Source organism: Embiotoca jacksoni, unplaced genomic scaffold (genome assembly GCF_022577435.1).
Source record: "Embiotoca jacksoni isolate LCO1_2020_lvr unplaced genomic scaffold, fEmbJac1.0.p SCAF_32, whole genome shotgun sequence".
NCBI lineage: Eukaryota > Metazoa > Chordata > Actinopteri > Embiotocidae > Embiotoca > Embiotoca jacksoni.
The window spans coordinates 1,564,331-1,580,096 of NW_027185384.1; the positions used below are offsets into that span (position 1 = coordinate 1,564,331).

At 40.8% G+C, this 15,766-nt stretch overlaps 1 protein-coding gene across 1 annotated transcript; it reads right to left on the reverse strand.

Annotated features, from left to right (window-relative positions):
• Window positions 1–536: 536 nt before the first annotated feature.
• Window positions 537–7,428, reverse strand: LOC138207503 (fibroblast growth factor 6-like). The gene is made up of 3 exons (XM_069164763.1): window positions 6,710–7,428; window positions 6,120–6,223; window positions 537–4,118 (listed from the first exon to the last, which is right to left on the reverse strand). The coding sequence occupies exons 1-3, from the start codon at window positions 7,050–7,052 to the stop codon at window positions 3,942–3,944; spliced, it is 624 nt and encodes a 207-aa protein (XP_069020864.1). The 5' UTR covers window positions 7,053–7,428; the 3' UTR covers window positions 537–3,941.
• Between the last annotated feature and the right edge of the window lie 8,338 nt (window positions 7,429–15,766).

Here is a 15,766-nt window from a genome sequence, read left to right on the forward strand (position 1 = left end):
CTATTAATGCTATACTTAAATGTTTTACCCGACAACCTTTGATTTACAGGTTACTTTTTAAACATTTAACATTTAGCATATGATCAAATTATTAGATATGATGACGCACGGCTAAAGATTAAACCTGTGGTTCCCAACATTTTGGCTCTGTGACAATATCCAAAAAAAGCAATGAAGTCAATGAGATGTTGGCAGTCCCATCAAAGAGTGATCTCTCTCCTAAACCCTGTTTATTCAGAATAACTGTTTAAGGCCGAAAGAGGTAAGACTCTCTATTATATAGTCAAAAACGGAGAAAAAGTAGTACAAGTGTCCCCCCCTCCCCGTATAATCATGTCATATGTGAGAAATGAACATTAATTTGCTGATCATCCCTTTGCACATTTTTTTCTAACCATGACTTTTAGTTGTAATGGAGTCATTTTAAATGATTGAATTGGTACTTTTACTTGAGTGTAGGATCTGAGTACTTTTTTCCACCACTGTTAAATCTAGAGTTCAACCACTGCTAGACAGAGAACGACACTTAACCAGCAGCCAGTTAAAAAAAAACCAAAACAAACTTTTATTGGTATCTCAGGAATACATTAGACTGCTGTGCACAGCACATACGTACAAAAATAAAAGGAAGAAACTTTAATATCCTTACTTAGCATTGTCTGTTTTCAGAAACAAAAAACTGAAGTTTGTTTCTTCTTAATTTACGGTCATCAGCAAACCAAAACTAAGGCAGAAGGTGAGGTATATGAGAACACAGGAGAGGAATAGAGTGGAGGCTCACTCATTACAGCAAAAAAAAAACATGAAGCACACACCCCTGATCAAGCTCGGGGCTCAGGCATGCTAATAGTACATTCAACATTATAAATAAAAAGATATTCCTCACCTTGACTTAATTAAATTTGACCTATGATATGCTGTGGATAGAAAAAAAAAAGACAACAGATAAATCTGAATGATTTTTTTTTGGTCAAAGCTGAAAGGTGAGCATTTTGTTTTCGACACAAACTTCCCCTCTTTCATACGTCCAACTCTTATTTCTTAACAGAAAAATGTGAGAAAACTCCCTTCTTTACGCTAGTTTATTATCAAGATGTCCTTAATAAGGTGCTACTAGAGACGTCCGACATCTTGATTGTGAGGTGGGGAGGAGAAGTGCTCACTTCCACACCTTCCTCAGCTGAAAATGCTGAAAATGTAGATTGTGTTTTGCTTGCTGTTTCAGCCAGAAATGATGAAGGTTTATTCCCGTGAAGAAATGTACATCAGTGGTACCGCATGCAGCCTCATCTACGGCAGCAACAAATCTGTTATTTATTTATTTGTTTTTAATCTTTGAGCTACATTTGCTCTGCGGTGTAGCCTCAGCACTCGTAAGAAGAAAAAAAAAAAGAATCCTCAGAACAAAAACAAGAGATTTACGTGTGAGAAGAATACTGTTATGAACCAATCTGTGCGTCACAGACGGTTGAGCAGCAGGTGATAGTGTCAGTATGTGGAGATCAGGGTTGAGGGGCAGGACAGAGCAGCAGCAGCAGCAGCAGCAAAGGGCACGTCCTGCAGGATGGCTGGGGAGCCATCCTGCAGGACTGGAGTGCAGCAGGAGTGGCGAGGTGCAGCTCTGCGTGACTCTGCTCCTCACCCACTGCATTAACTCTGCAGATGTCCCCTCCCCAGAAATATCCCAACACGAGTATTCGGAAAGGGGAGTGGACTGCATGTCGTGGAGCTGCATTTTAAAGAAGTGGGGCACTAAATTCATAGAAGGAAGTCGGGTTATTTGAAAACTATTGCAGACAGGGAACTATATGTGCTAAAGTTTTGTATCAATCAGTACTGTAGAGCCATCAGTTCACAAAATTACGCTGTGTTTGATTATAAAATTAAGGGTTTTCTGTGTCAAAAGATCCTTTAAATTCCTATTCCATGGAAACGGTCCGACCCATATGGCAGACCACCCTGGCCACTGGGGTTAGGGCCAAGGCCGGTCCATGACTCTGACCTTGAACTAAAAAAGGCTGAAAGGAGAGGAGGAAGCTCCTGGGTTACAGCTGGAATCCCAAGGTCCCTGCCTACAGCGGGTGAGTTGTGGGGGTGAGGGTAGGGGTAAGAGACAGGCAGAGGTGGGGGGTGGTGGTGGTGGAGCTCAGGTATGTGGGAAGCTGCCTGTCATCCTGGCAGATCCACATTCCTGCAGGGGGTTTGACAAACAACAAAGACAGCAGGCCGGCTCCGTCCCTCACGTCTTTCCTGGATTTAAATAGTCATGCTTCCCCTCACACAACAAGGGATGAAGGCTGATGTTGGAGCGAGCTGCAGGCTTTTGTCAGTAAACAGCTGCAGAAGCTACAAGGGCAGATGCACTCTGCAAGACTCTCAGGAATTCTCACAATGAGGCAAGAAAAACATCTTTGGAATATGTAACAAGATATTTGTGGATATTAACAGTGAGTCTGTAAAGCACAGCTTCAACTTTGTGAACCAACTGCTACTATGAACACCTAAACTTTACCTCCCGTCCTTCTACACTGATGTTTAGCCACTCAAATGTACAAAATTAAGCTGAAAAGCAACAAAAACCCCAGAGAGTGCATCCAGTCCACCAACTGCACTGTCCTTTAGTCCTTCGAAGCGCACGATTGACTCATCCCTAATTGCATTTAAAACCATTTGCCTCCAGCTCCCAACACCTCGCTGCCACTGCAGTGCTGCTGCAGAAAACACAGGCGAAGAAGGGAAGTGGCCCAGGGCTCGCGCATCCTCCACCAAACACACAAAGACAAACGTATGGGGAACGGTTCGTACCAAAACATTTAGGCACCATCGTCGATGGTTCACTGTGCTGCCTGAACTCTCTCTTTTTTCTTTTTCTTTTTTTTTTTTTTGCCTCGTTCAAGCATCTGCAACAAAGCAGCGTTAAAAAAAGCTCCTGAATTCTTCTTTTACATTTGCAACTATTTACATTGTATTCCATTGGTTTCGTGGACAGTAGACATCATTTTCAGCAGCAGCTAAAGCTTTGCAATTCCAAAACAGCAGCCCACTTCACTGTGTGAGCTCTGTCCAAGACATTGTGCGGGAACATTTCTACTATGCATTCTATCCGCTCAGTCCATTCTTGTGCAGACGCAAGCCAGCTCCGAACAACAATTTTCTCCATGCTGGGCTAGATATGTATTCCACCCTGTTTATTTGCTGGCAATGCCACACAGTCAAACTTATGGCCTTGTGCCAGCCTCTATGGCGGACCGCTCTCTGGTCTCAACCACAGATTGTTTATTACTTAATCGATCTAATTACAGAAAAGAAAATAAACCAGAGATAGTCAACCCCACCCCCCCTTCTGAGGCCCTCTGCGGAGTGTCAGCCCTATTTCTGACTCCAGCGGGTGTCTCTTACATGCAAGTTTAAGGGGGCCACAAGTGGGAACACCAAGGCACCTTTAAATCGTGCAGCAAATGTAGTGCATTTAAGTTTCCCCCACTGCTGGACATCGATAATTGAGCAGGGAACCGTCAAGCGCTCAAAGGTTTAAAAGAAATGATAAACTTAGCGGATATTTGAGCAGAAGTCCATGCATCCCTTAATCTAGTAAAGTGGTTCTTTGAGGTAATAAAAAGTATTCATTTCACTCTTCAAAAGCACAGAATATAGCTCATCATCCATCTCAAAAAAGGAAGTGACACGTAGTTCAGTTACAGCAAGCACCAAGGTAAAGTGAGACAGGCAAAGGCTTCGACTCCCCCCGTCCATAAAAACAATAAGCAGCACAGTATGGCATACATATACAAAGATAGCTATCCAAATATACATATATATAACAGAATAAATATTTGTGTTTTCTTTCGCAGTCCATGGGTGTGTATATCATGACTATGCATTTCTATATTACCTGGAAGAACATCCACATGTGCAAATTACTGAGTTATTGCCAGTTTCTCTCATAGTCGCGGGAGGAAATGTGTGACAGTCATGGCGGTGGTGGCCTTGTTGCCTCTCTTTACGCGGCCATGCTTGCTGAGGGCGATGTAGAAGCCCTTGTAAACAAAAGACTCATAGGCGTTGTAGTTGTTGGGCAGCAAAGTCTCCTTGAACTTGCACTCGTCCCTGAAGACCCTCTAGAAAAAGCCAAGGAAAGACAGAAAAATGGGGTCAGGATGACACACGATGAACATCACAACATATGCATGGTTTCCATGTGACCTTTACTTTGGCAAACAGCCTGCCTCGACAGCGTGCTTTGAGGGAAACAGGAGGAGGTGGCATGTTGTTGCAAAAGAAATGCCCTTTTCAAATGCAGACACCAGCCTCCTGCTTTTACTGCTGAACTCATAAAAAAAAAATCTCAGGTACTCTGACGGAGCCACCAAGTAATAATTGAGCTATTATCAAATGCTAAACAATACACACACTGGTTCAGACAAGTTAGCAAGTACACTCTGTCCTCCATAAAATGCATAATTTAACCACATTTGAACAAAATGTAACTTCACACCATCGACTACAATCACAAAAGCTACTTCTTTTTGTATACCAGTGTCAATTAGTTGTGGAAGAAGAACCCAAATCTTTTACTTTGTAGGAATACTACAGTGTGGAAATACCCTGCCTGCATTCAAAGTTTTATTTAAGTGTAAGTACATTAGTATTAACATCAAAATATACTTGAAGTACCAAAAGTAAATGGGCCCATTATACAGAATGGCCCATTCCAGAATCAATATATGAGATTGCACTGTAACTACAGTTGGATAATTTACAAGCATTCCTGTAAAATTGAAGCTGGTGAAAATAGGGCTGATTGTAACTGTATAGTGCTGGGCAGCTTATCTTTAATAATGGATTGTAATCTAATAGTTCATAATATTTTGTATTTATTATCTGAATTGGCAAAGTATGAACTCAAGCTGTCAGATAAATCGAGTAAAACTATCTGCCTATATAAAATGTAGTGCAGCAATATTTTAGTCACTTTGAATATTATAAATATATTTTCCTTAAAACCCCTTTTTTTAATTTAACAAAAGAAACTAAACTTATCAAATGTTAAATGCTAACACATAGGAGAACTAAATGAAAAAAAAAAGTCTAAAAGTGTCAAGCAGTAGCTTACTGACGTTCACCACCGAGCTGTTTTATTGTAAAGTTGAAATCTAAACTTCTAAATTTAGAAGTAAACCTTTTATGTTTACTTTTTTTTTTTTATACCAGGAGACACATGTTGGTCTCTTTCTCATTAAACAAAATAAGACTGAGAAGGTTATTACAAATTAGCAGGACAGCAATTTCATACTATATCAATTTCATACTATATCAAGAATAAATACATTATGAAACATAAACACTAATGAGTTTAATATCAATGCCATTTTTTCACGATCCAGAAGTAACTGAGTGTGAACGTTTTACTGATGTCAGCCGTCCCTAAAAATACACGAATTTCACCCAAACACTTGTCTTTTATTTGCCATCCAAGGCATTAAACAGCATCTCATAACTGACCTACTTTCACAGTATAGACTGTCACTGGTGTTTAATGATGATTCAAGTGCTCACTGTTTGACTGTTACTGAGCAGCTTCTGGGAAATAGACAAAATATTCCAGAGGTGGAATGTAACTAAGTAGATTTACTCAAGTACTGTATATTTTGTTGTATTTTTCCTTTCAAGCTACTTTATTCCTCTAAACCGCCACATTACAGATGGAGATTAAAGTAACACATCAGTCAGAATAATTGAATAATCTATATTAATGTGCACTGACTGAGCCATTTTGCAGCAGAAAGAGTATTTATACTACATTTTGTTGAGTACTTGTGTACTTCTACTTCAGACCAGCTGTGAGTGCAGAACTTTTACTTGTAATCGAGTACTGTTGTATTGCAGTATTGCTTCTTTTACTTGCGTAAAACAGACTCTGACACGACAGAAGATTTGAGCATTGAAGCTTTCTCCTTCATGGACCCCCCCACCCCCCCCCCTGTGAAGCCCCCCTATCATCGGGGCATATTAATAACACAACAGTGCTCATAAAGTCGTAGATGCAGCAGCTACGTGAACTCGTCTTACACTCAGCAAGATGTGTGACAGAGAACCTCTGGAGTTGCGCACAAACGTACCGTTCCGTATAACCTTCCTCTGCTGTTCATTGCGACAAACAGCTCACTCCTCACCCCGAACAAGCTGATCACTCCTCGGTCCACGGTGGAGATCTCTATTAGACCTGAACGAAAGATAATGTTAGGGGTAAGCAAAGACAGTGTCACACTGCGACTGGGGACAAAGTCGAGTAACTGGCCTCTGCAGCAGTGATGGGTGTAACCTTGCAGGTGCATTGCGACTGGATGATGCTCTCTGCTCAATTAGCACTTTGCCAGGATCACCTATTTGCATGTTCGACATTATGAGTGTAGTTTACAGCGTGCTGAGAGGGATATGAGTGTGTCCTGCTGCAGGGGACGCAGGGTAAAAATAAGTTAGCGTCTAAACTGGCTCTAGCATTCATGTCATGGTTTTGGCTTGGGAGCATATTTCGCACTGCACGGATGCAAGGCTCACTGCACTGTTTTTGCTTTCGGAAACTTTCAACCATGCCGACACCGCTTATTAAATATCATGCAAGACAAGTGGCCGGCTCTAACTTTTACACGGCCAGCGCATAGGGTTACGCTCTTTTTCTGGGTCCGCTGCTGGGCCGGATGCAACTCACTGTATTGGTTCTCATTGTGTACACCGCTTATCCTGCCATCCGGGAGCACCTGCAGGTGAAACCCAATGCCCACGTTGCAGTACAGTCGTCGCACTCTTTTGATGCCCTGCAAATAGTCACTCTCCCAGTTTAGCTCCGATTTCCCCCCAGTAATACCCAGATAGGAGCGGGAGAAGAGGGTCTCCCACTTCTTTTCCAATAAAGTCACATTAGTCCTGCTTGTAATCGGATAAGATGAAACGATCCCCCAGAGAGAAGTCCACAGTACAATTACTGCTGGCAGCGTCCAGTGCGTCCTGACCCCGCTGGACATGCTGTAGTGGCTCCTTTGCGCAATGGCCATCCAGTTTACCTTTGGGGCACGTGGTTAAAGTTACCTGCCCTAAAAATGCAAATCTTCTTATTTTCTGTCCTTTGGCATGATGGTGGTAAAGGCTTGTTTTGGGATCAAGGCAGATCAAGGCCCCATAGCCCGAGATCTGAGTAGGAGGAGAGGGAGAGAGCGCGTCGGAGCTTGAATTGGTGCCGGTGGCGATGATCATCTTTCGCCGCTCCGCGCCTCTGTACAGGCAACGCTGGCCGTGGAGGGGACACCACTCACCGCAAAACCAGCTCACCTTGCCACGGACTCTCACATTCTAATATGACATCACTGTGACTTCATTGCTGCACCCCCCTATCAAAAGTAGGAGATGGGGAGGAGGAGAGAGTTACAGGACCCTGGCAGCAGCAGCAGTTCTGATAGGACTGATGGGGGGTGCTGCATCTTCACATCAGCGTTAGACGAAGCAGGATGCAATGAGAAGAAGCATTTCCTATGGCACATTTCAAAATAAAAGCCTTATCGGGGTGACTATGCAGCAGTTAGTATCTAACACTCCACTGAGTCCCTGCATCAGCTTGTATCTTACAAAATTTAAACCCAGTTAAATAAAATACAAATTTAAGGAAAAGCTGAGTATGTATAAAGTGCAAGCGGTTTCATAAATATGAAAATGATGTCAGTTATATATGCCATGGTCTTTACAATCACTAAACTCAATCCAAATCAATACAGGTGGGATGTTTTGCACCAAAATAATCAAAACACCAAATGATGGAATGTCTTTTGGGACGTATGATACCTCCAGTGTAACTATTACACTTTATGTCGATTTTTACTCCTGCTTCACTCAATTCCCGAAGCTCTTGGATTAACGTATAAGCTATAAAGCAATTTTACCTAACTGAAACATTTAAACTTTTTCTGCCTTTGATTTGTCACCCATTTTGATGAAAAGTAACACAATACAAACAAATTTAGCTTGAATAATAAAGTAGGAAAAATAGAAATACAGGTGCACAGTGTTGCCTGTGCTGATTTTTAGGCACATAATTTAAATCAAGTTATAGATGGATGGATGGATACTAAACACAACAGCTGAATACAATTTTCGTTTGTGCAGCAAAGAATTGTAATTTAGGTGAAATCACAAGAACAATTCTGATTTATCTTTTGATTAGGTCTTACATAACTAAGTAAGAAATACAAAAATTGCAACATACTGGTACATGCTCGTTCAAAATAGAGCTGACCATCTTGGGCTTCAACATGAATTCATATGATGTGAACTTAATGCTTTTTTTCTTTGGCTAAAATGTTAAAAACGGACAGATTATTCACGAGTGTATTTGCAGCCTTATAGGCCTGGCACCATCTCTCACCAATGTCATTTTCATGTCACAAAATGTATGTAAAAGGCAGATTGCAGTCTATGAATTAACAAGAAAAGATTTTAGAGGTGCAAGTCCCCGTCACTTTCCAAGTCGTTATGTTTCGTGATTTTATTTTGAAGGCACACTAACCTATTTTTCATTTCTTCCTCTAAATGACTGAGTTGACTTGACCCAACACTTGCTCACATGGGAGACCTGAGGGAGGGGAGGGTTTGTGCGCGCGCGCGCGCGCGCGTGTGTGTGTGTGTGTGTGTGTGTGTGAGAGAGAGAGAGAATGTGTGTGTGTGTGTGTGTGTGTGTGTGTGTGTGTGTGTGTGTGAGAGAGAGAGAATGTGTGTGTGTGTGTGTGTGTGTGTGTGTGTGTGTGTGTGTGTGTGTGTGTGTGTGTGTGTGTTTGACTTTCATTGGCGTTGAGCAATCATCGAATGGATGGATGGATACTGTGTCCAGAGCCCAAATTGGGACGGTGGTCATATGTCCTGGCAGCCTGCTGCCTTATTTAGAAGGAAGGTGTAAAAACAGTCACAGCCAGTCACAGGAGAGCAAGTAGCAATACTGTCTGACACTTCCTTAGCTGTTTGTCCAGGAAGTTTACACAACCAAATATTCTGCCTGGTCATATTGCACGTTATTATTGTAAGTAACACACCCTGCACCTAACATAAAAATATAAGCTGCATGAATCAAATACATGGCATTGTTGAGTTTGACCCACCAAGTTTAGGTCAACAAATATAGAAATGTGAACAGAGATCTTTGCGGTTGATGATTATAATCAGGGAAAAAGGATCATTTTATTTTAGAGAAATGGCCACATTTTCTTTACTGCCCTTAAAAGACCCCATTTCACCAAATTGACATGGTTTCCTCTGTGCTATATATATATTTATACATTTATACGTATAAATATTTAATAAATGGTTCATAGCATACTGTAATGCAGTTATAAGCAGATTTTGCTGTTTGTTAATGCATTTATGAATATGAATACTCATGAGCTGTAAAAGCAGATAAATATCGTATAGAACTGTAAAACATATGTAATATTAAAAAATATGTCTTTAAATTCTTAAAATTCATCAAAAGGTCCTTGTACCTGTGCAGAAATACAATTACAGTGTTTTAAAAAAAAAACCCTCATCAAACGTTTACTGCTTGGGGTTAAAGTGTTTTTGTGTTGATCTAAAATATGGATAAAACACGGTTAAGGCTGAGAGCACGGGGTTCACGCTTCCTCCTTTACGTCCCTGTTTACATCCCGTCCTGCAGGGTGCTGGTGGGAGACGGAGGCTCGGGGGAATTCCCAGCACGTCACAGAGCATTGAGCTCTGAGGCCCCTAAGGTGCTCTCTGCTGTCAGGGAGCCTCAGGCCCACCTTAGCAACCGGAGAGGACATGTTACTGATAAACACAGCTATAGGAATACGACCAGTGATGGAAAAACAAACAAACAAACAAACAAACCATTTTATATACAACTCAAAATATTAGGATATTTGGAAAATGGCCACATATATACAGTTTTGTATTTACAGATGTTGACAACCATTAAAAATCTATTTTTATAAATAGCAGATATATATTTTTATATATTTAAATATATAGTTTACGCTGTCAACATCACCTCACAAAATGCATAATCTATAAATGGCAAATAATTCACATTTGTTGTTATTAAATTACAATATTCCACACTGTTACAGATGAACCCAAAAAACGGATCTCCACCGTAACCTCATATATTGAAATGCTGAATAAATTGGTGATAACAATCCATTAATATTATGTATAATCTAACACGGGAGCACATTTGTGGAACAAGCACTTCAACATGCAGTAACTGATTTATAGGCCTCCTCAAGGGAAGTGGAAACAAGTTGTGTGACATATTATGACAGTTTAAGTTTATCTGATTCATTTTCTTTCTGGCGCACATCCACATCCAATAGTGAGTCCCTTTTAGCTTCGCTTTTGGTCTCTACCAACTCCTGAGGGAAATATCTGGTTCTTAATTTGCTGAACAATTAATAACAAAACGATCATGTTACCAGGATATTAATTTCATGAAAGCTCGCTAACTGATAGCATTTGTATGATCTAAAGTGGTAACAATAAAATAATAATAATCTAAACCTGTCAAAAAGAATATACTATATATGCAAGATAAATCTGTGGGAAAACGAAATCCTTAATTCCTAGCCCAAGTGGCACCATATGTTTTATTTCTTTCAGAATGTTAGTGGACCTTTGTGATTTGTTGTTGATTAATTATGTTTCACTTCGTTATTTAAGTTTCAAATGCAAATAACCACCACTTAATTCACTGAACAAATCACAGATAGTTCTGGAACCAGGACACCATCCCTCTAAAACACCACTGATAGAGAGAAGTGAAGGAGAGAAGCAGGTCCTTTAAGTCCCAGCGGAGCAGACAGAGTACAGCACATAGTATAGCAAATTAATGAGACAGGCTCTTCATTTGCTGTGTAAGCACATGACTATGCAAACCAAGGCAACCAATAGCCTGAATAGACAAAACTACTGGGTTATTGACAGGGTGGAACTTTAATCAATGGAGAGTGGGCACCGTTAATGAGACTGTGCTGAGCTGTTGAGATTAATTCAGCTAATACTGTTATACTGGCGTGATGCTGAGGCTGCTCTTTAGAGATGACACCTTCCGAAAATGCAAAAATCAGAAGCAAACGCATTTCTTGACGGAACTAAACAAAACTGTACCGCAGACTTATTAACTTAACTTGTTTTAAGTTTACAAATGTGATTTGTCTGCTGTGATACAGAGAGAAGACAATGTAAAAGTTGACAAAGATTGGGCTTTAATTAATTACTGAATAGTTTTAAGTTTGGTCACTAAAATATCAGAAAGTAGTAAAAAAAAAAATGACCCTCAAAAGTTAGAGATCAAGGTGACATCTTTCTGTGTAGTTCAAAATATACAGAACATATTATTATATTATATTATATTATAATTAAAGACAAGGGAAACCAGGAGATACTGTAAAAGCCATTATCAAATAACATTTTTGCTCAAATTTTCTCAAATCTTTCAATCATTACACATCATTACACATTACTTTATTTTATCTTGGGCTCAAGATTTGTATTTATTTTATATCGATTTCAGAATGCACAAGCGTTCTCGAATAAAAATCTCGAGCCCAAGATAAAATAAAGAAAAATTAGTTGATGACATCACTATAGCATCATCTTGGTTATAGTTTTGAAAACTACCTCTAGAACCACAAAAGGAGTGCGATGAAAAATAATCAAATAACCTGTTATGTCATTTAATCAACTAATCGTTTCAGCTCTGTCTTTGAGCAAAAGAGACTCAAACAATAAAAATGAAATAAAGTGTAACTGAGTCCCAGTGGGGCAACAAGAGGACAGAGGGAGGTAGGTGGAAACTTGCCCACATAACACAGCAAATTGATTTCTTCTATAGACTCTCCTTGACTGAAAACATTAGACGACACAGAAACTAGAGACTCAAGCTCGAGAAAAGTGTCTGCAATTTACTATTGTCAGGTCAGCTGTCTTTTCTGCAATTATAGGATCTATTTAGTGCACACACACACACACACACACACACACACACACACACACACACACACACACACACACACACACACACACACACACACACACACACACACACACATCAATCAGAAAACCAGACCAGAGGAAATAGCTATACAAACAGCTTTTGTGCATATTACTAAAGTGTAAGTAACTGGATACAGGAGGATGCAAAGCTCTTTCAATCACCGTTTTATTAACATGGGGTTTAAAAGACGATATTGAAACAACAGCTGGGGAGACCCGGGGATGGAGAGGGGATTTCTCTGGCATGACATCAGAATCACTGGCATAGACGGGCAATAATACTCAGTCCAACTGCGTATGGAGTGACAACACACCAAAGCTGCAGGCCTTAAAGACACAGGATTACAATTTCACATAGTACAGGTTTTATTATAGTCATAAACCAAAATATTGGACAAAATTTTTTTTTTTTAACCTGAAGATGGTGTTAGATGAAATGTTAGATGAAAAGTCAGTGAATCCGCAATTATGAATGCCTTCACCAAATTTTAAGGCAATTCATCCAGTAAATGTGGAGACATTTTACACAGGTGGCAGGACGAGCCAGAGGATCACTGAAGTCATTAGGAACATGAATGTTGAGATATTGCAGTGGATAAATTAAAATTTTGACCTGCTGGTGGCCCTACGGAAACAAATCAGGGGCTTACCACTGTCATCCAGGTCCATCCTCTGGGCACCATGAGCATCTACACCAAATTTCATGGCAATCAATAATGTAGTTGTAGACTTACTTAGGTCTGAACCAAAGAGGATGCTTTTGAGCATGGCTCAAAAAAATAGTATATGTACTGTTGTTCAGACATAGCTTTCATCAATCTCCTGCCCTAAACCATTAAACCGTTATAACTCCATTTACCCAAGTGAGAAAACTTTACATTATTGAGTTGGCAGCACAGCGATCTAATGATCGATTCAGAACAATTGGATTTCAATCCAAGAGAGCACGGGCTTGTGGAACAGTAACGGTACCACCCTGAAAGGAGCTTGGGGTTCTGATTTTTGCTGAGACAGCTAATGTATAATTCAACAGCCAAAAACTGCACTGGGTTATGCTCTTTTCCTTTGTTGCTCTGTAAATCCGTGACATGGAAAGAAGCAGCAAATCCAGTGGGAACCTGACTAACTGACATGCACTGTGAGTGAAAGACATGCAATAGCTGGACAGAAACCTGATTCTTTCTTTGTTATTTTGTCAAGCTTTGGACAGTACAGGAAAGACAAAGAGAAGCCAGTCAGACGGGAGCGTTCCCAGTAAAAATATCTTTTCAAGGGTACGGCTTGCGCACCTTGCAGAGAAAGATGTGTCTGCTGCTAAATTGGGCGTAGAGTGACTAAGGGGAAAAGAAGCAAGGCAGAGGTGACTTTTCAAATCCCAAACAATGACACAGCAATTTTTGTGCTTGTGTCAGTGAGCTATACACTGGATTTTAAAACAAAAAAAAGACCAACTGTATCTGTCATCACATTGTTTGGATGACTACCACTAAGGCGTTCAGCCAAATATCCGAGGTAGTTACAGTAAGCAAATACAGGACAGCAGAAGGCAGAGAGAAGAAACTATTACTGCATGCCCGGAAAATCACAGCAACCCACATTAAATCATAATTCACAAAAAGTATGTTATGCCAATATTTGGAATTATTTTCTACCTGTTTCCTGTAAAACTGCAATAACTGCTAAATTAATTGATTAACTGTTTGTCTCCAGCTTCTCAAATGTGAGAATTTTCATATTTTTGGTCATTTATAACAGCAAATTTAATACAACTGGGGTTTACTGTGACTGAGACTACATTACAACATTCAAATAACAAAATGATCATTCTTTTGTGAAAAGAAACCAAGACTGAATCAAAACCTCGTATATGGCTGGTCAGTGTATGAAACACTGCATGTCATTAGGCTGGAAGAAGCGGCAGTAGTAGTGTGGTTGCTGTACCGGACAATAGTGATGAAGAGGGTGAGGCTAAGCTCTTGGTCAGTCTACCGTCCTACCTTCACCAATGGTCATGAATGCAGGGTAATGACAAAAGAATAAAATAATGTGGATCAGGATCGCTGTGGTGGTCCAGCCAAAACTGTTTGTGCCCCCTGAATAGTGAACAGTAGATTGCCTCACATCATGACCATTGATCCCCCGTTAAGCTCAGTGATCTCGCTCTCATCCCAAGAGTGCTGAAAGATGCGTAAAAGTCTATTCAGCGGTGAACTAACAGATTTGCAAGCTTTACATCTGAGGCGTGTTACCCTGAAGAGTGTGAGCTCAGCAGGGCTGTTGATTTACAAATCTTTAGCATGAGGTACAGAAAACTGCCAAGATCTATGTTTTACAGAGCACTTAATATTGCATGTATTGGTTTATGTGTCATTTAATGCCCAATAATTGGACTTTCAGCCCATTGCTCCAAGACTTGTAATGCAATAACACCTGCCAAAAAAAAAAAACATTATATCAAATACATTTCTGTGAACATCTACAGAAAAGAAAATTGAATTGAATCAGCAATATTAAGTATTGGACTCAATATGGGACAGCTTTTTTTTTTTCCAAACAGATTTTGGAAAGCTGCAAATATAGCTTGTTTTTTCCTCTGCACCAGTCCAAATACCAGAGATGGGAACATTGAGGGTAAAATTTGTACATTGCCACATCCTCACCATAACCAACCGCTCCTTCAAGGCAAAAACTGGCAGACTCAGTGGAGGCCACGAGGAAAGCTCTGTTTATGTGGTTGCCATGTTGAAAAGTCAGACAGTTTGGTTTATGGCTGTAGGAAGAGATAGAGATCAGAGGAGGTGTCAGCTGCTGAGTCGGCTGCCGATTCCCCCGGCTCCTCTTCCCTCTCTCCCAGGAACCCAACACCAAACCAGGCCACCAGGACCGAGCAGGAGAATGCGAGGAATTCTCTCAGCACATTTGCTCACTGCTTTGCACGTTCTCACCCCTGTGGGATGAAAACCGTGCCGCCGGCCCCGAGGATGCGACCACCTTGCTCCACTGGGAGCGAGCGCGAGGGTGGGCGAGAGGCGGCAATGAGCAGAGGATCAAGGCAATTTGGCTGATGGGTAGAGGAGAGCGTCAGGAATGGCCCACTGCTGAGCGAGTGAGTCATCCTGGACAGAGCTGCTGTCACTCTGCCAGCACAACAAAGATCAGATCATTTATTTTTGTCACGGACCCTGCTGGATGAAACCTAAACCCCTAAGGAGTTGATCAAAGGTTCTGGCATGCTGCCTGTCCTGGAGAGCGACTAACAACAAATGACATTCAAGAAAGATCCAGAAGAATCAGTGGAGAGCTGTTTTACCCACAACAGTTCTCTTTATTACACATTTTGAGACACTGTGGAAAACCTCAAGTGACACTTTGAAGCAAAGTTCACAAGTACCACAAGAGGAAACAGGTGCACTTTTGCTGTACTGAAATTCAGTTGGGTGCCAAAAAATGAGAGCTACAATGAGTTTGTTTCATTTTATTTTCAACCAGTGGACTTCCTTAAACCAGTCAGCAGTTTTGACTTGAGATCAAGCGCCAACCCACTGCTAAGTCACCCATTACTATGGAAACTGCCATTTTAAACCCTCAAGTTGGTATTTTGGCCATGTTTTTTTGGAGCCAGAAGTGACCATATTTGGATGAGCTGGAGGGGAGGAAGTGGTGACTCTGGCTGGAAACCTGAGTGCACCCCAGCCATGTCAATCAAACCGTGCAC

Bases quoted from the DNA above. Each gene is read 5' to 3' on its own strand.
- LOC138207503 (XM_069164763.1), bottom strand. From the start codon at position 7,052: ATGGCCATTGCGCAAAGGAGCCACTACAGCATGTCCAGCGGGGTCAGG. The intron at 6,224-6,709 runs GTGAGTTGCATC...TCTTTCGTTCAG, and splicing joins ACACAATGAGAACCAATACA to GTCTAATAGAGATCTCCACC. The intron at 4,119-6,119 runs GTACGTTTGTGC...GGCTTTTTCTAG, and splicing joins GAGGAAGGTTATACGGAACG to AGGGTCTTCAGGGACGAGTG.